At 38.2% G+C, this 23,782-nt stretch overlaps 1 protein-coding gene across 3 annotated transcripts in view; it reads left to right on the top strand.

Annotated features, from left to right (window-relative positions):
• The window catches only part of rttn (rotatin), a 317,909-nt gene that overhangs the window by 183,121 nt on the left and 111,006 nt on the right, over positions 1 to 23,782 (top strand). For all 3 annotated transcript variants that reach the window (XM_059646005.1, XM_059646006.1, XM_048529420.2), the window contains exons 41-47: positions 5,167 to 5,272; positions 9,936 to 10,033; positions 10,737 to 10,814; positions 10,913 to 11,039; positions 17,040 to 17,242; positions 19,331 to 19,592; positions 21,937 to 22,040. In XM_059646005.1, the coding sequence (XP_059501988.1) occupies positions 5,167 to 5,272; positions 9,936 to 10,033; positions 10,737 to 10,814; positions 10,913 to 11,039; positions 17,040 to 17,242; positions 19,331 to 19,592; positions 21,937 to 22,040 (978 nt within the window). The remainder of the gene's footprint in view (positions 1 to 5,166; positions 5,273 to 9,935; positions 10,034 to 10,736; positions 10,815 to 10,912; positions 11,040 to 17,039; positions 17,243 to 19,330; positions 19,593 to 21,936; positions 22,041 to 23,782) is intronic.

Raw genomic sequence — 23,782 nt, 5'->3', positions numbered from 1 at the left:
CAGAAAATGGGAGTTGATGTCTTAGATATCCTACTTCTCCAAAATTTTTGCAGTTATGGCATCGTGTCAAGAGAGCTATCTTCACTTTCAATGGACTTCATTTATTATTTGAGCCTTTGGGATTCAATATCAAGTTCAGTTATTTTAGAATGCTTCCTTTTTTTTACCCAATCCCACGCCCAAGTTGTGCCATGGCATGGGTCGCTTTCTGCACAGCCATTTTTATTCACTATCAGTCTCCATTATCAGCAATCTACCTTTTCTTCTTGGTATACTATTGTGTTGTCTGCCTGAGGAACATTCTGTTTAATATTTTACCCTAATCTCTCTCTTTTTTTCGATGCAGGTGTACCAGTTTCTTTTTTAACAGCTAAAACGATGCTGATGATCTATTCAGAATCCTTCCATCAACATCCAACAAAGTTAATCTCTTTCTTACCTCTGAAGAAAACCCTAAAATCCACATTTGGCCATCCCCACCACAGATTCTGTTCTGTGATACACTGCAGAAACCTAATTGGCAGTCTCTGTATCTCTGTAACAATGCTGGAGAATCTGAGATAACACGGTGTGAAGCTAGATGAACACAGTAGGCCAAGCAGCATCAGAGGAGCAGCAAAGCTTTACGTTTCGGGTTAGGACCTTTCTTCAGAAGCTTTCCTGCTTCTCTGATGCTGCTTGGCCTGCTGTGTTCATCCAGCTTCACACCATGTTATTGCAGAAACCTAATTCTTTCTTTCTGATAGCATGCTAAAAATTTCCCTCGTCTCCATTGCTTTGACATCCTGTGATCTTTTATTCAGGTTGTTATGACACAGAAAGAGAGAGAAAGAGCCAAATCAAACTAGCTTCCCTATCCTTGTATTCATCATAATGTCCTGTTAAAATTTTCAATGATCCTCAAAGTTGATCCCCATTACGCCTAACCAGATGTTTTAAATAACTAGCACCAGAGTTTTTGAATGCCTGATACCAGACACCAGGTTTATAGCTTAAACAAAATATTTAACAATTTATCTTTTGTGGCTTTAACAGAGCAAAGTTTAACCACAAGGTGATCTAATACTTACGACTTAAATGCAATTCCCTTTAATTCTAGCCCCGACTTGCGGAAGGACAAATAGATACAGTCACGGTTAAGGAATACGTCAAAAGAAATGAGATTTAAGTAGCCAGTTCACTTAAGCAGACTCCACGATCCTAGAATCACAGGCACACAGGATTGTATTTTGCCTGGTTTCTGAAGACACCAATGCATGCAACTAGCTTCCAGTAGGCTCTGAAAAATATTCACTTAATACTTATTACTGAGGCTCTACTCTCCGAACCTTCAGTCAGTTTATAATGGGACAATAACCATGACACAATCAAACCTCCATACCGTAGATTTTAAAGCCACAAACTTGTGACTTGAAACACTGTTCAAATCACTGTTTGAACATTTCTCTTCCTTTTTTTTCCATTCTTTGTGTTAGTCTTGTTATCTTCTAATGAGGCCCCTGTAAACTTTCAAATGTCTACCATCTGTTTGACCATAATGTGTCTCTGGAACCAATGCATCTAGAGCATTCTTTAATCAAGAATCCATTTGCAATTAACTTCCAGCCCTGGCCTCGTAAGTAAATATCAGTTTGTTTGTTCTCCTCACTTTTTAAAATAACCTGCTGCTCACATTACAAAGGCCACCTTCAGTTGTCAGCTTACAGTTCACAACTCCAAACCGAACTTAAAATAGCGAAAAATCGCACATATTCTAACAAGACACAATACACGCATTTGCACATGTGTAAATTTGTAAGGACTGAGGAAGAACTGTCACCAAAATAGTGCTGTGGAAGATGTAGCTGTTTTGATTAATTAAAAATATGTAGCCCACTTCTTCCAGGGAGGAAAAATAAATCATCTGCTAAAATGTAAAATGTACGTTGAAGACTAAATAAAGTAAAAGCCCATGAGACAACAAATCGCTGATGCTATTAATTTTTGATTCAATCGATGGGATAGGTATGTCACTGGCTGGCCAGCATTCCTTGCCAGTTGCTAGTTGCCTTTGTGAAGGTGGTGGTGAGTTGTCTTTTTGAATTGCTACTGCCTGTGCACTGTAGGTCGACACAAAATGTCTTTAGGAGTTCAAGGATTTGTCACAACAACAGCGAACATTATATTCTCAAGTCAGGAGGCTAAGTGGAATGGAGGAGAACTTGCAGGTGCTGGTGTTTTTCCATGCGTCTACTGCCCTTGTCCTTCTAGCTGGAAGTGATCATGGGAAGCTACTGTCCAAGGATCTTTGGTATATTTCTTCAGTGCATCTTGAAGATGGTACACACTGCTGCTATCGAGCATTGGTGGTGGACGTAGTGGATATTTGTGCATGTGGTGCCAGTCCAGCAGGCTGCTTTGACCTGGCTGGTGTCAAGCTTCTTGGGTGTTGTTGGAGCTGTACTATTTCAGGGATGGGATATATTCCTTGTAGGTAGTAAACAAGATCTGGAGAGTCAGGAAGTGCTTTACTCAATACAGGATTCCTAATCTCTGACCTGCTTTTATAATCACTGTATTTAAGCCCAACTGAGTTTCTAGATGGTGGTAACTCCCAGGATGTTGATGGTGGGAGATTTAATGATATTAATGCCATTTAAAGTAAGGGAACAGTGGTTAGATGGTCTCTTATTGGAGATGATAATTTCCCTGGCTTTGTGTGGCTTGAATATTATTCGCAATTTTTCATTCCAAGCCTCAATGTTCCCCAGATCCCTACTGCGTTTGAACATGCAGGATTTGCATGTTCAGGATTTGAGGTATTGCAAATGGTGCAGAACATCCTCGCTTCTGACCTTATGATGGAAGGAATGTTATTAATAAAGTAGCTGAATATGGTTAGTTCTAGAATTCCTGCAGAGATGTCCTGGAGCTGAGATGACTGATCACCAACAACCAGAGCCATCATACTGTGTGCGCCAGTTATGAATCCACCTGGTGAAGAGTTTCTTCCCGACTCCTATTGACTCCAGGTCTCCTTGATGCCACGCTCTGTCAAATGCAGCTTTGATATCAAGGGCTATCACTCTAGCCTCAACTCTAGAATGTAGCTGTTTTGTGCATGTTTAAACCAAGGCTGTGATGACACCTGCAGCTGGCAGAACCTAAAGTGGCCGTCACTGAGCAAGCTATTGCTGAGCTAGTGCTGCTTGATAGCACCATTAATGACGCCTTCCATCACTTTACTGATGATCGCGAGTAGACTGACAGAGCAGTAATTGGCCAGGTGCTTATTGTGCACAGGACATTTATGGACAATTTTCTACGTTGTCTTGTAGATACCAGTGTTGTAGCTGTACTGAAACAGCTTGGCGAGGAGATGAGCACCAGACTTCAGTAATATTACTAGAATGGTCTCAGGGCCTGTTGCCTTTGTAGTATCCAATGTCTACAACCTTTCTTTGATATCCTGTGGAATGAGTTGAATTGGCTGAAGACCAGTGTCTGTGATGTTAGAGACCACTGGAGAAGGCTGAGATGGATCATTGGCACTTTTGGCCAAAGATGGTTGCGAATGCTTCAGCAGCATCTTTTGCTCTGATGTTCTGGTCTCTTCCATCATTCAGGATGGCAATATTGAAGGAGCTGCTTCCTCCAGTCAGATGTTTAATTGCCCACAACCATTTATGACTGGATTTGGCAGGACTGCATTGCTTAGATCTGACACGTAGGATGTGGAATCGCTTAGCCCTATAATCTCTCTTGCTGCTTAGGATGTTTGGCATGTTTGTAGTCCTGTTTGGTAGCTTCACTATGTTGCCATCTCATCCCTGGTGTTGCTCCTGGTATGCCATCCTACATCCTGTATTGAACAGTAGTGGATCCCCTGACTTGATGGTATTGGTAGAGTAGAAAATACACTGGGCCATAAATTGCAGGTTATGTTGGAGTACAGTTCTGCAGTGGTTGATGACCTGCAGTACTTCATGGATGTCTGATCTAAATTTGCTAGATCTGTTTGAAATCTGACCCATTTAACATGGTGATAGTGCCACAGAACACAATGGAGAGTAATTTCAATGTGAAGGCGGGACTTTGGTTCCTCAAGGACTGTGCTGGGCATTCTTACTGATACTGTCATGGACTCAGAAAGAATCACAAAATGCTAGCATTCAAGTTCAGCCAGTAATAAAGAAAGCAAATGGAATGTTGGCTTTTATACTCCATTCCTTTTGAAATAAAAGTAAGGAAACTTTGCTGAAACAATACAAGGCACTAGTCAGATCACAGCTGTAATATTATGAACTGTTTTGGTCTCCTTTTCTAAGCAAAGATAAACTTGGCACTGGAGGCAGTCCACATTAGTTTCACTAGGCTGATATTAGATATGTACGGACCGGTTTATAAGAAAAGTTTGAGTAAACGGAGCCTGTACTCATTGGAATATAGAATAATTAGAGATGACCTTCTTGAAACCATTTAAGATTCTTCACAGGGAAAATACAGAAAGATTGTTTCCCCTTACGGGAGGGTCTAGGACCACAGACCATGCTCTCAATCAGAGCCACACATGAAAGAAATGAAGAGGAATTTCTTCTCTCTAATGGTTGTGAATCTGCGGAATTGGTTACCACAGAAGGCTGTTTAGACAGGCTCTTGACGTATATTCAAGGCCGAAAAGGACAGATTTTTAATCAAAGGGATATGGGGAAATAGCAGGAAAGTGGAAATGAGAATCATCAGATGAGCCATAAACTCATTGAATGGCAGAGCGAACTTGGATGAACTGAGTGACCTCCTTCTGCTCCTATGTCTTATGATCATCTAGAGAAGTAGACCACATTTCTTTGTTTGCACTCCAATTACCCAGTAAATGTGATTAGAGAAAAATGGTTTTAAGATACTGTTAATTACTTGTTTGTTCTCTTCGGTCTCATAATAAGCTTTTGTTTTAAGTGTTTGTATGTTGATTTTTTTGTATTTTGAGTGAAGGCAAAAACTACAGAGAAACTGAAAGAATTTTGAAAGGGATCTGTGTTTTGACATTGGCAAACAACATTTAACTAGCTGAAACTAAAATTAGATTAGAAAATAAAGTATTGTAATTGCTACTGAGATACTATGAGAAATAAACGATACTTTTCAGTTACTTTGATTTGATTATAGTTTTTCCGTTTTGTTTTATAGAGCTTTGAAGGTAAATCATCTGACGATACTCTCAGGAAGGTTGCAGCAGGTGCTCTTATAGCATTGCTTCCTGTAAGCATTTGTGCTCAGAAGCATGCATTGGAAGGTAAGCCAATCTTACATTACCTCTGGTTGGATTATCACGAAAAGTAGTGATGTTATCTGAACCAGAAAGTAGGCTATGTTCAAAGAGCCCTCAAGGACATGGCACCAATAACCATTCTTTAGAATCATTATTAAAAGTTACAAGTGAAATGGATTGGAACATTCTCAATTTGTTCTCCCATGGCCGTGAATTTGTAGCTCCCATGTGCCAGTAATTAATCCATAATAGCTTGATGCAGTCTGAATAAGAAGGTATTCAGACCGTATGAGAACTGATCTATCTGGTCAACTGCATGTACTATTCTTAGCCCTGATCTCTTACTATTACGACAAAGATAGGTGGAGGGGCAGATAATGTTGTGGAGGCAGCAAGGCTGCAGAAGGACTTGGACAGGATAAGAAAGTGGGTAAAGACATGGAAGATGGAATACAAAATGGGCAAGTGTGAGGCTTTGCCTTTCAGTTCAAAGAATAGAAACACAGACTAATTTTTAAATGGGAAATGGCTTTGTAAATCTGAAACACAAAGTGACTTGATAGTCTTAGTTCCGGATTCTCTTAAGGTCAACTTGTAAGTTAAGTTGGCAGTTAGGAAGGCAAGTACAATGTTAACATTCATTTTGAGAGGGCTAGAAAATGAGCTTGACTGTGAATGTACTGTGCTACTGAGGCTGCTGGAGGATCTGTGTAAGGTCAGACCAACCACATTTGGAATATCATGAGCAGGTTTTTGGCCCCATATCTAAGAAAGGATATGCTGGCGTTGGAGGAAGCCCAGAGGAGATTTACAAAAACTTTCCTGGGAAAGAAGGGCTTGTCATAGAGGTGTTTTTTGAGGACTGTAGGTCTGTAATCTGAGATTGGAAAGGTGAGGAGAGATCTGAGTGAAACTTATAGAATACTGAGAGTCCTGGATAGAGTGGACATAAAAAGTATGTTTCCAGTAGTAGAAGAGACTAGACCAGAGGCTAAAGCCTGAGTGAAGGAATGAACCTTTAGAAAAGGAAGAATTTCTTCAGCTAGAGGGTGGTCAATCTGTAGAACTCATTTCCACAGACACTATTGTGGCCAAGTCATTAAGTGCACTTAACACAGAAGTAGGCAGGTTTTGATTTGTTAGGGTATCAAAGGCTACAGGAGAAAAAAACAGGAAAATGGGGTTGAGATACATATCAGCTGTGATCAAATGGCGCAGCAGTTTCAATCAGCCGAATGGCTTAATTTTGCGCTTATATTTTGCAGCTAAATAAGTAAATACCAGCGAAAGCAGCGGTTGGTGGCAGGAAAATAAATATCTTTCATTATCCATCTTGCACATAAGGAGTATTTACCATCCCAGGCAAAAATCAATGCGTACGATGCTATTATTTGTGATCAGCATTGCATGTGTCATGTCATAAATAGTGTCAGGATCTGGGCATGTCACTAACTGATTTTTTTCTGAAGGGTCTTTGTTCTTTACAAAGAACAAAGAAAATTACAACACGGGAACAGGCCCTTCGGCCCTCCAAGCCTGCGCTGATCGAGATCCTCTGTCTAAATCTGTCATCTATTTTCTAAGGGCCTGTATCACTTTGCTCCCTGCCCATCCATGTACCTGTCCGGATACATCTTAAAAGACACTATCGTGCCTGCGTCTACCACCTCTGCTGGCAACACGTTCCAGGCACCCACCACCCTCTGCGTAAAGAGCTTTCCACACATATCTCCCATAAACTTTCCTCCTCTCACTTTGAACTCATGACCCCTAGTAGTTGAGTCCCCCACTCAGCAGCAATATCTTGGGAAACATGAAGAATGGCCAGATATTACGATTGGATTAGAATTTGACTAATGCATATAGACTTGAAGATGATTCAGTTGTTGGCTTGATTATTTAAAGTTGATCTTGTTAGTTGGGCTCTTCTTTGTCAGTGATATTAAAATCATCTATCCATGCAGCCCTGCCACAAAGTCGCTTCCTCTGTGTCTTTGAACAAAACCCTCCTGCCATAGAGCTAACCCTACATCTTGCTCCATCTTCTCTTCAGTTTGCACTCTGAGCTCATGACACCCACATCCTGCTTACTTATTTCTTTACCACTTAGATTAATGATCCAGTTTCCCTCATGTCTCGCATGCAGTGTTTTATTGTAAATGTTTTTCTGTCCTCAGTTATTGTTTCCCTCCATTTCAAAACAGCCATTGTTTTCCTGAAATGAACTACCATGGAATCATGTTTCCTTCCAAACTGTCAACTCATCTCCAACTTCTGTTTCTTCTCAATGTCATCATCTTCCAAATGCAAAACCACATTTCAATTTCATACATCTCTAAAACCTGTTCATCCAATTTTATGATAACACACACCCCTCCCAAAAATATTCCCTTTTACTCATTGTCCATTTTTGGCTAATTGCATTTCTATGAATCGCCCAGCATAAGAGCAAGTTATTATTACCTGATACTTTTGCTCGTAGTTACTCTAATTAGTTCTCACAAGGTATCTATAGACCTTCTATCACAACATGGAAAAGATTTATGCAGTTATGTTCTAATTTGGTTAGTTCTGTCTTTTGCTGTGCTCCGTTGAATTTGTTTGTTTGATTGCCTGTAGCGTTATACTGTTATTTTGGTTCTAGCTCCTGAAGAATGTCATGTAATATTGAAGTATTTTTCATATCTGGTCAATATTTGGTTAAAATATAATTCTGTTTGAGTTCACAAACTATTTGAAAATTGTATGCTATTAAGTTCTTCCAATTTTTCAATTGATTAATCAACTTTACTGTATTAGTTAAATCAGGTTTATTCAAAGAACTGTTTAAGTTCTTTTTACTGAAAACCAGGCTTCAATTAGCATTTGTTTCAGTTTCTAAAGTTTGACATACAAATCTTCATTGTAAATCAACCATCTATGCTTCATTACTGTCAGTAGATTATTCTCAGAAATCACCCAAATTTTTAACTCAAGGTAACTTGCAAATTTAATTTGAATCAGAAAATTGATCCCAAATGATCTTATCTCCCTTTAGACAAATCAGAAGTGGAATGCAATTTCCTCTCAAATGTTTTGGCAGTTGCAAGAACTCAAAGACAACTAGTTCGTAAGCAGCTGATTAGTAAATACATCCACATATTACCATGCTGGAGAGAAAAGACTCTGATACCGCTTGTAGACAATTCCTTTAATTCCAGAACACTCAGTAGATGTGATACATCTTAAGGGCATTTTCATTGATTCTGCAGTTCTCCATCAAATACCAATGATCGCACATATGAGCCTGCCGTTTGAAGTAGTTGTCACAAGTATTATCATCGAGATTAAACTGTGACAACAGCATTTGCCATGAATTGGCTCCCAGGACCTGGTGATATTACTCCAATGCAAGAGCTCCGCTTTGCAAATTTGTACAGGTTTGACATCCCCAAACTTGATGTCAAAATGCAGAATTAAGATATTTACATATATACCTCATAGGTTCATTGCCATTCTTTCATTAATATGCATTCTCCACATAGCATAATCGTTGTCATGCATCCCCATAAGTTTTAGAGAACAAAGGTTTTGAATTGCTAGTTCGATTCAGCTTGGTAGAAGGGTGCAGATCTATATGGCATTAAATTAAAACTCGTTCAAAGTGGAGGTTTTAGATATTTTTAATCATCTGTCCAGGTATGTTATGGCATACCTATTGAGCAGGTAGAATTTAAATTCAGGCCTTCCAGTTCAGAGGTAGGGACACCACCACTACGCCACAGAAGCCCTCAACTTTCATAAACATGGAGAGTTATGAACCCATGTCCCAAGACATTAGCCTGGGGTTCCTGGATTAATAGTCCTGTGACATTGCCATTACACCAGTGCCTTCCCCAAAACATATGTTTTATGTATTGCTTACTTAACCAAAAATATCTGTAGTTGTACGTGGAACTCTGGATGAACGCATTATTCTTCCTAACTTTTGTCTTGCAGCTCTCAAGATTTTATGTGGGATGTACGAAATGCTCATTTATGTAAGAGGAAAGAGTCCTTCCTCGGGTTGGATTAGGGCTGTTCTCAGCACAACATGTAGAGCTTTTACTTATTATGGATACCACTGAAGCTGACATGAACTGATAGAAACAGATGCAGTGAAATCCCCTGACCCTCTTCCCCACCATACAAGCATCAAAATGAAAATAAAGGGAATTTATGTTAGCATGTACTATACACTGAAGAATTTTCTTTTTATTCATATACGGTTTGAGGACATTGCTGGCTGGGCGGCATTTATTGCCTGTCCCTAATTGCCGGAGGGCAGTTAAGAGTCAACCACTCTGCTGTGGGTTGGGAGTCACATGTAGGGCAGACCAGGTAAGGATGGCAGTTTCCTTTGAACCTGATGGGTTTTTCCTGGTAATCGATAATGGTCATCGTTAGATTCTTAATTCCAGATATTTTTTATTATTGAATTCTTCAATAGAAAAGTGATAACTGTTTTTTCCACGATGCATTCAAAGAAACAAATTGTGGGTCTATACAACAACTTTAATTTTGATTTATAATGCGATTAAGTTCAGGTATCTCTGTAGGATTTCCGTAATTTGAAATAAGACATTGAACATAATCGAATGTATGAAAACTGTTTTGCAATATTGAAATTAGACAAAGGTGGACAATTTTTTTTCTCTACTTGTTTTAGCTGGCCTCATTGACAGCTGTATAGACCAGATGAAGCATACTTATGTACAATTCAACTTGGATTCACTGAGACCTGGCAAAGTGATCCAAAGGAAAAAGGTAATCGTAGAAACGAGATTAGCAGCATTTAAATCAATCTATACATTGTCATTCAAGAAATTTGTTAATGAACAAGAGCTACAATAAAAACATTAAGGTGTTGTACTTAACATAATTAGTTAAATTATTTTATCTTTAAGAGATTCTTAACATATTGTTCTCTTGGCAGTCTTTTGGTTAAAATATTTATAGCTGATCTGGTTTGAAGGTGTTTGATCCATAATATCACTGAGAAGGTATTTCATTTGCTTGAACACTGAACATTAAAATTCCTCGAATCTAGATTCGTATTAATGTGCCTTTTATTGAAGTGCCATTGTACCTCGCACCACTTTGCCTCTATGCATTAAAGGAAAGCACCTTTTCACTAATCCCCAGCATTCCGTCTCATTTGCTTTTCAAATGCATGAACGCCTAAGGCCTGTGAGCGGCACCACCCTCCAGAACTGGAAGACAATGCCAAAACTGATCTCCATGTGCAGAATCTTGGATCGGCTGCACACATGCCAAACCAAGCTGCTTGACTTACAGAAATGTTGCTAGTCACTATGAGCACTTTTTAAAATGTCCACATAATCTAGATACTTTTGAGTTGAATGAAATACTTGTTTTGTTTATGAAGTACCAAATATAATAATATGTCATCTCAGTTGTTTCATCATGATTATTTTAAATGACTATTTGTGTATTTTTGACAACATAGGATGATAGTCTCACCAGAGAGCTGAAAATGGTGATGCATTTGCTGAGGAATTGCTTATATCACAATGTTGAATGCAAAGTAAGGCTACTACAAAAATCAGATGATATTCTGTACTATTATTTGCATTTTATTCAAATTTAAGAACTGATTCTTTTGCACTCCACCTTCTCCTCCAGGTTGCAGCATCCAATGCACATCTTGTGACTGCAATTTACTCACTTTGGCCCTGGTTTTTAATGGATGATAAGCTGATTTTGGCAGCCCTGAAACTGTTATGTGTCTACACAGCAAATCTACCAACATGTGAGTAAACCTCAGGGGCTGAAGAAGGCCTGAGGTTAGAGTAGAATAGAAACAGCGAAATACAAATAATTCAGTGTCAATTCAGTGCTTTCTCATTTCATTTTGTGAGCGAGTTAAGTTCTTAATCTCAAGCTAAACAATCTAAAATCAACATAGATCAAGCATGTCTTGAACTGGACTGCTTCAGCAAACTGAAAAAGGCACATTTTACTTTTAACCACTAAATGTAATCAAGGTACATGTTACAACTCTCTGGCTCTGTACCACACTTTCATAGAAATAGCCAAATAAATCTCAGCCTTCCCACATGGTCATTTATGCTTGATCTGCTAGGCCAAATCTTTCACTATCCTTCAAATATTGTTCCACCCAGCCTAAATATTCAGAATTTAGCTTCATCAACAATGCTTACCTCAGCAAATGTATGAAATAGCATGTCATACTCCCATTCTCTACTACATGCTCCTTAAATCTTCAAAAGTCCCATCTGTTCTACCCTCTTCTGCTCTGAGGAAGCACCCTATTTGTTGTGTTGCCCCCAACAAATCTCTATCTCTCTCTCTCTCTCTCTCTCTCTCTCTCTCTCTCTCTCTCTCTCTCTCTCTCTGTGTGTGCTGTCTTTCTGGTGCACTCGCTGTCTCTGTATGGTTGCTCCCTTTCTATCTGCGTGACGTACAATAATACGCTCCCTTTGTTGCACTGTCTTTCATCCTGTCCCTGTCCAAATCGCAGTTGTTCATTTTTCTGTATCAAAATGTGCAACATGTCATTTGATTTTCACAACGTTTTGGTTTAGGTTTCTGTCTCATTGGCAATCAGTTCACATGGGCCTGTCGCCAGGCAGACGTTTGGTATGATCACTTATCCAAATCACCATCAAGAAAATTCTTTATCACTCTAAGTTAATTGAGTGTTTTTAAAACATGTGATTTTTAAGATCCAACATTTTTAACATTAAGCAAAACTCACCACACTGAAATTGCATTCAGCTGGATCAGACGATCTGCATGGAAATCTAATTTGCTGTGTGAATTCATAAAGCCAGACTGTTATGAGAACTCTGTTTTCTAATTGGGAACAGATAGGAAGAAGTTTGCTCAGTTGATTTCCATGGCTGATGAGGTCTGTACTTAACATAACAATCATATAAATTACATTTCAGACATTGGAAGCATTTATGTAAATGGTACAAAAGTGACACGTGACGTAATATTGTAGGCAACTAATCAAAACTGAATGAAATACAAAATAAACCCAACTTTGTTACTATTTTTTCACAATAAGTGTGGTTTCTAAGGTATTTTAACTGAATTATTTCTGAAAATGTTCATGTTTTGAAAATTTTCTTTTTATTAGATGTCTGCTTTCCAAAGTTAAAATTACATGGATATGCAGCCTCCTAACTTGAGGGCTGGCATGCATTTATTACGCATTTCACATAATTGGCCCATTGTTATGTGCTTCATTGACTGAAGAAGTGACACCAGGTTTACAAGAAATTTGAGGTGTATCTCATCTACTCTTACCATCACTATTCCTGATGCTGTCACGCTACTCTGTGGGTTTAAAGTAAAATACTGGGATTCTGGAAATCTGAAATAAACATGGAGAATGCTGGAGATACTTGGGATGTCTGGCAACATCAGTCGACAGAGAAACAGAATTAATATTTCAAGTATGTTATGACTTCTTCAGGACGAGAGTCCTACAAATTTGAACTGTTAACTGCATGTTTCTGTCTCCACAAGTGCTGCCAGACATACTGAGTATCTCCAACATTCTCTGTGTTTGGTCGAGCAGTTGCATTGATTCTTATTCCTATTGATAAGTCCACTCTAATTATTATTGTATTTTGAACTCATTATTTTCTTTCAATTAATACTAGACATTTGTAGAGGATGTACTTACAGGTTTTATATTTGCTCAGAAAAATATATTTTTCTTTTGCCCTGCACTGACACACATCCTTATCTCTAAAAAATATCCTTGGTCAGTTTGTGAGCTAATTTTGAACGCCTTAACTTCAAACACTGCAAAGATATGAATCAGCCATGCTAGATAGCCACGCAAGCATTTTTAGCCTAGTGAAACATCTCAAAATAATTATTGGTGTAGAAATAAGCTGTTGGTATATGGGGTGTTGAGACACATCTGCATGGGTGGCAACTGAGTATTATAGAACAGTAGGTGTTATCAAAATAACCTAGGAGTTTACAGCCAACTCAAACTAAAAGAAGAGAGAGATAATGGGAACTGCAGATGCTGGAGAATTCCAAGATAATAAAATGTGAGGCTGGATGAACACAGCAGGCCAAGCAGCATCTCAAACTAAAAGAAGCGTATTTGCTGAATATATAGATTGTTGCATGCTATGCTGATTGGGACCCGTTCAGAAGCTAGTCAAAATAATTTAAACTCTGTACACCTAGCCGAATGTGTATAATTGTTACACTGATAAACATCTTGGTTTTTTTTTAACAAAGGATTTGTGACAAATGTATTTCATATATCATTCCAATGTATAGAAATTTAGTTTTTAAAATAGAGGCAGGTAGGTTTTGATTAGTTCTATGAACTTTTGTTTTTAAAGTTTATAAAGTGATTTGGACCTAAATGCTCATTCCTAGAAGCATGTTATTCAGTCAACTGCCCAGGCAGACCCATGTGATGATAACGGATACAAATGTTTATGGTACTGAGATTATGATAGAAGGTTGTTAAGTTTTGAATTCAGAGCACAGCCTTCAAAATTTCATTTTGGGGGAACCAGTCACCCTGGCAGAGGGGTTTATGTATGTGTAGTATCCAGCCTGAGAGAATGTATACAAGTGGCAGGCTATCTGAACTGCAAAGAGATGTAGGCCTGTAGACTTGGAAAGATGTTATTAAACTGCCTCAGCGTTTCTAGGAAAAGAACTGGAAAGAGTCAGTTCAATAAGAAATGAAAGAATTGTAATAGGATTGATATTTTGCTGGAACTGAGTATCTGTAAAAATATATTGTTGGAAAACAGATGGAAATGTTGTTTTGCTGTTTATTTCTACAATTTTTTTTGTTGTGCAATAAGTTTGTGTTTTTTTTGTGAAACAGCTTGCAGCCTCATGTGTATGTATTAAGTGAATTATTCCAGTAACCACTTGCAAAATTAAGCTTGTTATCTATCAGCTGCTTTCATCCTGAGATCTGATTTTGTCCAATATTACTATCAGCTGGGATCATAACAATCTGTAAGTGCAAGTTGCTGTTGTAATTGCTTTGAAGTCGAGCTAAACGTTTGATTTTATGCTCAAAGTAATATTTATGCAGACGGTTTATAGGTACTTTTTATCTAAAGATAGTGATCCCTTCGTCCTTCTAGATTGTGGCGGTCATTTCTTTTTAAGCTGCTGTTGAAGGAGGCTAGGCCATTTTCAGAAGTTATCTAAGAGAATGGGAGCTGAAGGAGCTATTAGATCAAGTAGTCAATTAAGTATCCACAAAAAAAGTCTTGGTTTTCTTTCTCCCTAATTGGCTTGGATTCATATTGATGGGTGTCAAACTTTTGACTGTTCTTGAAACTGAAATTATTCAAGCAGGTGAGAAACATCCCATCACACCATTAACTTGTGCTTCATAAAACATGAGGTGGTTTCGGGAGCCAGGAGTGAATATTGTAGCAAAATTCCCAGTTTCCAATCTGCTTTTGTAGCCATTGTATTTATACAATAAGTCCAGTAAAGTTTATGCTCAATGGTAAAAGCCAGAATATTCATGACAGCAATGCCATTGAATGTCAAGGAGAGAGTTTTTCTTGTTTGAGATGACTATGACCAGGCATTTCTGTGGCACAGCTGTTGCTTGCCACTTAACAGCCCAAGCCTGAATTGTGTCCCGGTATTGCATGTGTCCATGAATTTCTTTAGTATGTGAGGAGCCGTGAATGACACTGAACACTGTTCAGCCATCAGCGAACATTTCTGGCCTTCTAAAAAGAGGGTCGTTAATGGAATAGCTGAAGATGGTTGACCATTGGACACTACCCTGAGGAACTCTTACCATGATATCCGATAACTGAGATGATCAGTCTCCAGCAATTATCAGTCTTTGTGCCAGGTTTGACTCCACCTCGTGTAGATTTATTTACCCTGATTTCAACTGAATTTGCTAGAGGTTTTTGATGCAAACTCACACACTGATAAAAAGGTCAGTTACACACACCTTCCGTCTTGAGTTTGTTTTCTTAGTTCATGTTTTGAACAAAGACTTTAATGAGGTCAGGACCCAAAAAAGCTTATCAGTGAGCAGGTTATTGCTGTGTAAGTACTACTTTGACTGCATTATCGATGATCTCTTCCATTTTGAAGATCAGGCATGGACTGAGAAAATGGTAATTAGTTGGATTCAGTTTATTCAGCTTTTTGTGGACAGGGTGTAACAGGGCACTTTGCCATATTGTGAGATATATGTCAGTGTTGTGGCTGTTCTGGAACACTTTGGCTAAAGACACGACTGCTTCTGAATCACCTGTCAGAATGTTGTCAGGGCCCATAGTCTCCTCTTTGTCCACCAACTACAGCCATTTTTTGCATCTGTGATGCTGAGGCACCAAGGCAGGGCAAGTTGATTGTCAATTTGGTGTCTTCTGTGCATACGCATTATAAGTTTGTTTTTGGATTTTGAAAGCATCACAAACTGATACTGTTTGGAAATTGTGTCCAAATATGTCCCAACTGATTTTGATGAATTTAATGATCTAATTCAATATACAAGTTTAATTTTCTTGCCTCAAAATGTGAAATAGAGCATTCTTTCCAGAGGTCATGTCAGCCACATGTAACTCTGACACAGTACTATAGTCTCCACAGCAATTCAAAATTTGTATGCCTTGTTCAAAAGGTTTATTTGCCATATTTTTGAAGTGGCATGACATTTGCAGAAACTTAGTTACGATTGAGTATAAATTTGGCTTTGCAAGTGGTGCTGAACAAATAAACTAGACTTTTGCTGGCAGTGCTTTTTCACATTCTGTTCCGAGTTTGTTTCAGTTCTTGATTGCAGTAACAAGGGTCTAGGCCTGAAACGTCAGCCTTCCCACTCCTATGATGCTGCTTGGCCTGCTGTGTTCATCCAGCTCTACACCTTGTTATCTCTGTGTGTAATTGTTGTAGGGTTTTAAATATGAATAATGTGGTATTGTGGCGTTGACTTCAGACCACATGGGGCCTGTGCCTTTTAAAACCATTACACAAAATTACAGTATGTGACTTTCTGATGCAAAAGTACTCACCTTACCTCCAGTCACTAACTCTGTAGTGGAGTCAATCTAGCCAGTCAATTTGTGTATGTAATGTAGAGTAACATCAGTAAGCATAGAACCCAAACAAGTCTGCTATCAAAACCTTGAAAATAACTAATCTTATAAGTAAAAATTGGTTAACTCAACGAGAATCAGACTATTGTGATATATGTTATGTAGATTAACATGTAATAAATCACAAACTGCATCAGTGTTTACTTGGAAAGTCGAGATTGAAATACTGAACATGGCATTATTTGTTAGTTTCCAGAAATTGTAATAACTCTGAACTTGAATTTGATATCCAGCATGATATAGCCTGCACAATAAAAAGTGTTTCACGTGCTTCAGCTGTATGTATTATAATAGATTGCCAGCAAACTGGTTTCAAACAAGAGTAGATGATCTTTAGGCTTAGCCAATGCTCCTGAAGGTATTCAATTTGTGTGATATAACTCTATGTTCCAAACCTTTGTAAAATATGCCTACAATGGTGATATTTTTATGTGTTTAGCATTTAAAGAGTTATTTTACTGGAATAATTTTAGTTTTTGATGCAATTATTCTTGTTCCTGCTCTTTAAAATCAAAATTAAGTCCATAAAAGAATAATATCAGAAATGTTCATTATACTTAATTATTTAATGTTGTTGCAAATGAGCCATATTCGTGAATGCTGTAGCTAGAATTGAAGCCTTGCTGTTTTTCCATATTGGTATCTTTCAGCATGTGTTTCCCTGTGCTGTGGAAGTGGACCACCACTTGTTTCCCATTCTTCTCTAAAGGGAATGGCAGGTAACTCTCTCGTTCACATGATCATGAAACAAGCCTTGCAGAAGACACACAACAACAGTGCAATTCAGCATATGGCATTTGCTGTCCTTTCAAACTTGGCCATTTCCCATGAGTGTAAAGGCGTGTTGCAGAAGGTTAGTAATACTAGTGGATAAAGTGGTTAGTATAACAACAGTTTCTTGCCAGTCTTATAATGCCTCCATTTAATTTTTTAAAGTATTTAAATGTTGTGCAATTATCTTGTTATTCACAGAGGTTTATAAATTCACAAGCATGGATAGGGTGTATAGCCAAGGCCTTTTCTCTAGGGTGGGAGAGTCCAAAACCAGAGGGCATAGGTTTAAGGTGAGAGGGGAAAGATTTAAAAGGGATGGAAGGGGCAACTTTTTTCGTGTGGAGGGTTGTGCGTGTATGGAATGAGCTGCCAGAGGAAGTGGTGGAGGCTGGTACAATTACAACGTTTAAAAGACACTTGATGGCTATTTGAATAAAAAGTGTTTAGTGGGAAATGGGCCAAATGCTGGCAAATGGGAGTAATTAATTTGGGATATCTGGTCAGCATGAACGAGTTGGACTGAAGGGTCTGTTTCCATGCTGTACAATTCTGACTCTATAACTGCTATGTTGTATCTAATAAAGCAGAGAATAATACCAGATAAAATTGATTAATATGAAATGAGTTCTTGTGAAGGTGGAAATGGGAGTTTCCAAATGGCTAAAGGGGAATATGAAGAAAGAGCAGATAATACAAAGTACAAGAATAAATAATATAAAATAAAAATACAAGTCCTTCTTAAATATTTCATGCATAAAAACAAAGTCAAAAGTACTATTCTGGCAATTAGAAGGAACTGAATTGTGGATGGTGAGGGTGCAAAGAGGTGAAGTCTGGTGTACATGAGAATGTGAATGTACAAAGGAGGCACAAACATTGTGAAGATTTTGGAAAACAGTTGGTTTGAAAACATTTGTAAAACTTCAGGTGAAGAAACTGATGGCATGTATTTTAGGAATTCAAGGACAAGCCCTGACCAGAATATGATTTGAGGTGACATGTTCAAAGGAGAGACTAGAAGGGCATAAACCTTCAGTCTGTTCCATCCAAAAACAGCAGGCCAAGCAGCATCAGAGGATGCTTTGCCCGCTGTGTCCATCCAGCTTCACACCGTGTTATCTCACATCCCTCAGCCTCGGTTCCATCTAAGTGCCTGCTTTGTACTGAGCTTGAAAATGATCAACAGATTTCAAGTGATTTCCGGGTACAAAAGAATGATGGTTTCCATATTTCATTCAGAGCTCCTTGCTGACTGAACCAGAGTGCGCATCAGCTGCGCTCTCTTGTACCCTTCAGAGAGAATTTGGCATCTGTTAAGACAATACAAATAATCACTAAGACAAACGTTTCCCTTAGTTTGATAAGAAATGCAAAACTGCAGAGCATCAAATAATTTTACTTTGATGCACTTTAAATTGCAGGTTTTTTGCCCACATAACAACATAAATAAGGTCAGGACTGGCCTTCTGGCCCCATGGGCCTGTGCCACCATTCAACAAGCTTATGGCTGATTGTTTTGCAGATTCAGCTTGCTCTCCATTACTCTTAACTCCTTTACTGTTCAAAAATCTGTATATCTTTGCCTTAAAAGCATTCAATGAGACAGCCTCAACTATGTCACTGGGCAGAGAATTCCACAGCTTCACAACCCTTTGAGTGAAAAAGTTGCCCCCTCAACTCGGTCCTAAATCTGCTCCCCTTATTTTGAGGCAGTGCTCCCTATTCTAGTGTCACCCACCGATGGAAACAACCTCCCTACTTCTATCTTATCTATTTCTTATAAAATTCCTTCTTTGTAAAATTGCAGTAAATAAATCTAAATAGCTGTGTGGTCAAGTTTGCAATTCAGACTTTGCATTGCAATCTTGACGCTTACTGGTACCTCTGAAACCAACCTCCCATAATCTACAGAGCAGGTAGCATATTACAGGTAACAGAGTGTAGAGCTGGATGAACACAGCAGGCCAAGCAGCACCTTAGGAGCACCTAAGATGCTGCTTGGTCTGCTGTGTTCATCCAGCTCCACACTTTGTTATCTCAGGTTCTACAGCATCTGCAGTTCCTGTTATCTCTGAGGCAGCATATTATATTTGGATATCAATAGTTCTTTGCTTTGTAAGTCAGTACTGGACTTTAGTTCATTTCATGCTTCTGATCTTTATTGTAGAGCAATTTCTTGCATAACTTCCTTGTCCTACCATTACCAAAGACAGCAGGAAAACCACTAAGCACTCTTGCTATGCTATGGCTGAAGCTGTTGCTGAATATATCTTTTGAAGATGAAGGACAACAGATGATTCTGAAGATGAATGGTAGCCTGGAGCTTTTGACAGCAATGTCCCAGCACAAGAACAACCAGACTACTGCTTTGCTTGTGCTTCATAATATTTGCTTCAATCCTGCCAACAAGCCAAAGGTTCTAGCTAATGGTAAGAAAAATTTACACTTCTGCCTGATTATTCTGTGTTACTAGTTTGTGAATGATTGAAAAATAAATTGCTTTCAAACCTGTTTAAAATTACTGCCCTTAATTTCATCTTGAAAGTACATTGGTAGTTTATGACAGTAACTTATTTTTATATCGTTATATAGTTCTAAGAAAGTTTGGGCAGCACATTTCAATATTTTAAAAAAGTGTTGATTTCTCTTTGCTCTGTGCAGAAACCGCACATCTGCAAATGACTAGTAATATGCAAGCTTTCTATACCAAATAAAGAATATAAATTCTTACTTGATATTCATACAACTACTCTCCAGACATTAGCGGATAATGACCTTTAAAGCGACATGGCAGATTTGTAGTTTCCATGTTTCAAAACCAAGAAAAGTCATCCACAAGGCTACAATTAAACTAAACTCAAGCTGGAGGAGCAACACTTCAACATTCACTTCAAAATATTTGAGGACTTAACACTGAGTTCAATAATTTTGGGTGGTAATTTCCATCCTCATTGTGGTTTGTATTTCTGCATCCTCACACCTCTTTGAGAGGCATTTTTTTTTCTTGTCACATTACCATCTCCTTTATCCTTGTATCATCAAACTTTTCATCATTTATATTCTACTGCTTTCCATCATACTGGAAACCTTTCCTTTTTGTTCTTTCATCTCATTTTTCCCCTGCTCAAAACCTTTGACGTTTCCAATTTATTCCCTGTCAGTACTCATTTGCTGAGTATTTCCAGCATTTTTGATTTCATTGCATCAGTGAGCCTGTGGAAAATTAGATTATTAGAAGGTTCAAATTAAGATTCTGTTTGATTTTGAGTTAATAATTATCCATTGTAAATGTTTTGATCATGAATGATCAATAAAAGATTTTGTAAAGAAAGTGAAGTGTCGTTGCACTCTAACCGCTGTGAAGAATTGAATAAGTTTGTGAAGGGAAAATATTTAAAGCATTATGGGACGAAAATAGTTGTTAGAACTAGAGTCAGAACAGAAACAATAGTCATATGGCTACCTTCTATGGAATGTAGTTCCTCTAATTTTGCTGTGGCTCTTTTGAATATATCTACAAGGTTAATATTCTTTAACGTCACAGTTTGAGAAGCACCTTCATTATTGAACCCATTTATAAAAAGGACCTGTATTGTTGCCCATCCGTAATTCCACTTCAGAAAGTGGTGGTGAGCCATTTTCTTAAACTACTGCATGGTGTAGATGCCACCACAGTACTGTTTGGAAGGAAGTGTCAAGATTTTGAGCCAGCAACAATGGCGGAACATGGATGTAGTTCCAGTTCTGAATGATTTGTGACTGAGGGAAATTTGCATATGATTGTGTTTCCATGCATCTCTGTTGTCCTTGTGTGTTTTGAGTCGCGAACGTCACAATTCTGAGGGATGCAATCACAGGAAGCTTGGCCAGTTGCTGTAGTGTATCCTGTAAATTGCAATAACAGTTGCTATATTGCAGTGACAATAGAGGCAGATGGTGTCTATCAAGTGGTTTTCTTTCTCCTGGAAAATGTTGAATGCTGTAAGTTGGGAGACTTGTATATTATATGTGGTGAAAAGGCTTTGGGACAGCAAGAGGTGAACATGACATTGATGAGTGAGTGTTATATGTTGTGCTCTCCTGCACTGCACTTAAACTATAGACCACTGGTTTGATGGTGACAGTTGACTGAGAGTTGCGCTGGGCTGAGAGATTACGGAATGTGGTTGAACAAAATTATGACCTGCTTTGTCACATTAAGGGTTAAAAACTTTGCTAATACCTAAAGTATATCATCAGTGATTTTAGATTATGTCACATCATTTGAGCTGGTGTCTGAGAGAAGAAATTTCTAATAGAGCACAGCTGAATTATATTTCCATAAATATACCAGTTTGCCCTGGTATGAAGTCTAGTCCTCATCTTCCAAAACATACAGAACCTAGTTGTGATATTTGTAAGTTACTGTGGCATGTTGTATCATAGAATCCCTACAGTGTGGAAACAGGCCATTGCGCCTTTTGAGTCCACACTGAACCTCTAAATTGCATCCCAATCTCTACCCTATCCATGTAACCCTGCATTTCATATGGCTAATCCATCTAGCCAGCCGTGGACAATATAGACAGTTTAGCATGGGCAATTCATGTAACTTGAACACAGATCTGTTCAATTTTGATGACTGCTGGATCAGCTCTTAAATTATCCCATCTAATATGGGTGAAGATACCACAAAATTGAGTGTCTTTGGTTGGAATGAATATATGAATACACAACAGATCTGTAAGAAATGGTGTTCACTGCATTCTTGCTTTTTGCCTCTTTTGATCCTAGATAAAACCATGTCAGTATTTGCGGCTTGTTTACAAAATGACAATCCTACAGTTCAGACAATAGGTGCCTCAGCACTTTGGGCTTTACTTCATAACTACCAAAAGGTGAGTGTTTCGTCAAATTCTCTCAGCACTGTGATAAAATTTCAACCTAAATTAATAAAAAAATTGAATTTATGTACTGACTAACCTTCTAACACTTTTTAAGTCAATGCTATTCCATTAGTTATTTATTTTTTCCCCAAACTGTTAACACCAAATAAGCAGATGTATCACAAAAAAACATTAAATTATGTTGCATCACCCAGAAACCTGCCATTGGGGGGATTAATTGACAAATTAATTGACAATAACAAAGATATTTACACTGGCAGAACTGTTTTTAAGTGACATGTTCCCAAATATGTGAGTATTGCAAGCTGGTAACTTCAGTGGATGTTATGACATTCATGAATACCTTGCTGACTGGATAACTGATAAATAGGCATTATGTGTAAATTTTTCTATCAGCTGTTGTGAAATCTGCACCCTTGTATTGCAAAGATTTGTCTATTTGCTATCCTTGCATTTTATCTGAAAACTCTGAGCCCATTCTGATTGAAACTTGTGCCTTTTTAAGAAGATGGACGAGATCAAAAAAACCTTGAGCAATGTAGTAAATTGAGGCACTGAATTGGTGCTTCTCCAAAAGCCTTCGCACAAATCGAGGATTTGAATAGCTGGCACATTTCACCTTGCAGATTTATTTGCGAGAAAAACATCAAATAACTTTCCCTTATTTAATATAAATGTTATAGTGTTGTGAATAATCTTGCTTATGTCATTATCTGTTAACTTTAAGGATATTTTTGTTTCATGTCGTAAATGCATTTTGTTTTATCTTTTTAATGTATTTTAAACAAAATTGCATCTTGGTTAAAACTAATGTAGAGAAAAATTTGAACATCAGTTATTTAGAGTCATTGAATCATAGAGCTGTACAGTATGGAAACAGACCCTTCAGACCAAATCATCAGTGCCAGCCAGTTATTCTAAATTAATCTAGTCCCATTTGCCAGCAGTTGGCCCATATCCCCCTCAACCCTTCCTATTCATGTACCCATCCAGATGCCTTCCAAATGTCGGTAATTGTACCATCCTCCACCATATCCTCTGGCAGCTCATTCTATTCCTGCACCACCCTCTGCATGATAAAGTTGCCCCTTAGGTCCTTTCTCATTTTTTTCCCATCTCGCCTTAAACCCATGTCCTCTAGTTTTGGACTCTGCTAACCTGGGGAAGAGACCTTGTCTGTTCACCTTATCCATGCGCCTCATGATTTTAAAAACTTCTATAAGGTTACCCCTCAGACTCTGACGCTCCAGGGAAAATAGACCCAGCCTATTCAGCCACACCCTAGAGTTCAAACCCTCCAACCTTGGCAAAATAGGAAAATAATGTACTGATAAGTATTAGAGAATAGGAAAGAACAGAAAAGATACCCACAGGAAGAGAAATACAAATTCTGTTCAGATATGTGAGAATTGCTTACTTTTGGTCCTGTGCGTAATGGTGTTTAAAAGCCACTGGAGATGTATAGGGAATGTAACATATTTAATTTTTACTATGTGAAATACTTAGGCATGTCAACAAAAAGCCTGCTCCCACACAAAAAAAATCAGATGTCAACAACTAAAGCAACTATCTTCTTTATAACCCGTGGGCAAGTCACTTCATTTTACTCAGCCCTCTCCTATAATCTATTGGTTTTACTGAGATTATGTTTAATTCAGCGTAGTTGTCCTTGTTTTATGTTTTTACAATGAAAATATTAAGCGAATACAGTGAAATATATTAAAATATTATCA

The sequence above is a fragment of the Stegostoma tigrinum genome, chromosome 5 (assembly GCF_030684315.1).
Source record: "Stegostoma tigrinum isolate sSteTig4 chromosome 5, sSteTig4.hap1, whole genome shotgun sequence".
NCBI lineage: Eukaryota > Metazoa > Chordata > Chondrichthyes > Orectolobiformes > Stegostomatidae > Stegostoma > Stegostoma tigrinum.
Note: the sequence above shows the minus strand (reverse complement) of the source record. Positions and strands in the feature narration are given on the sequence as shown.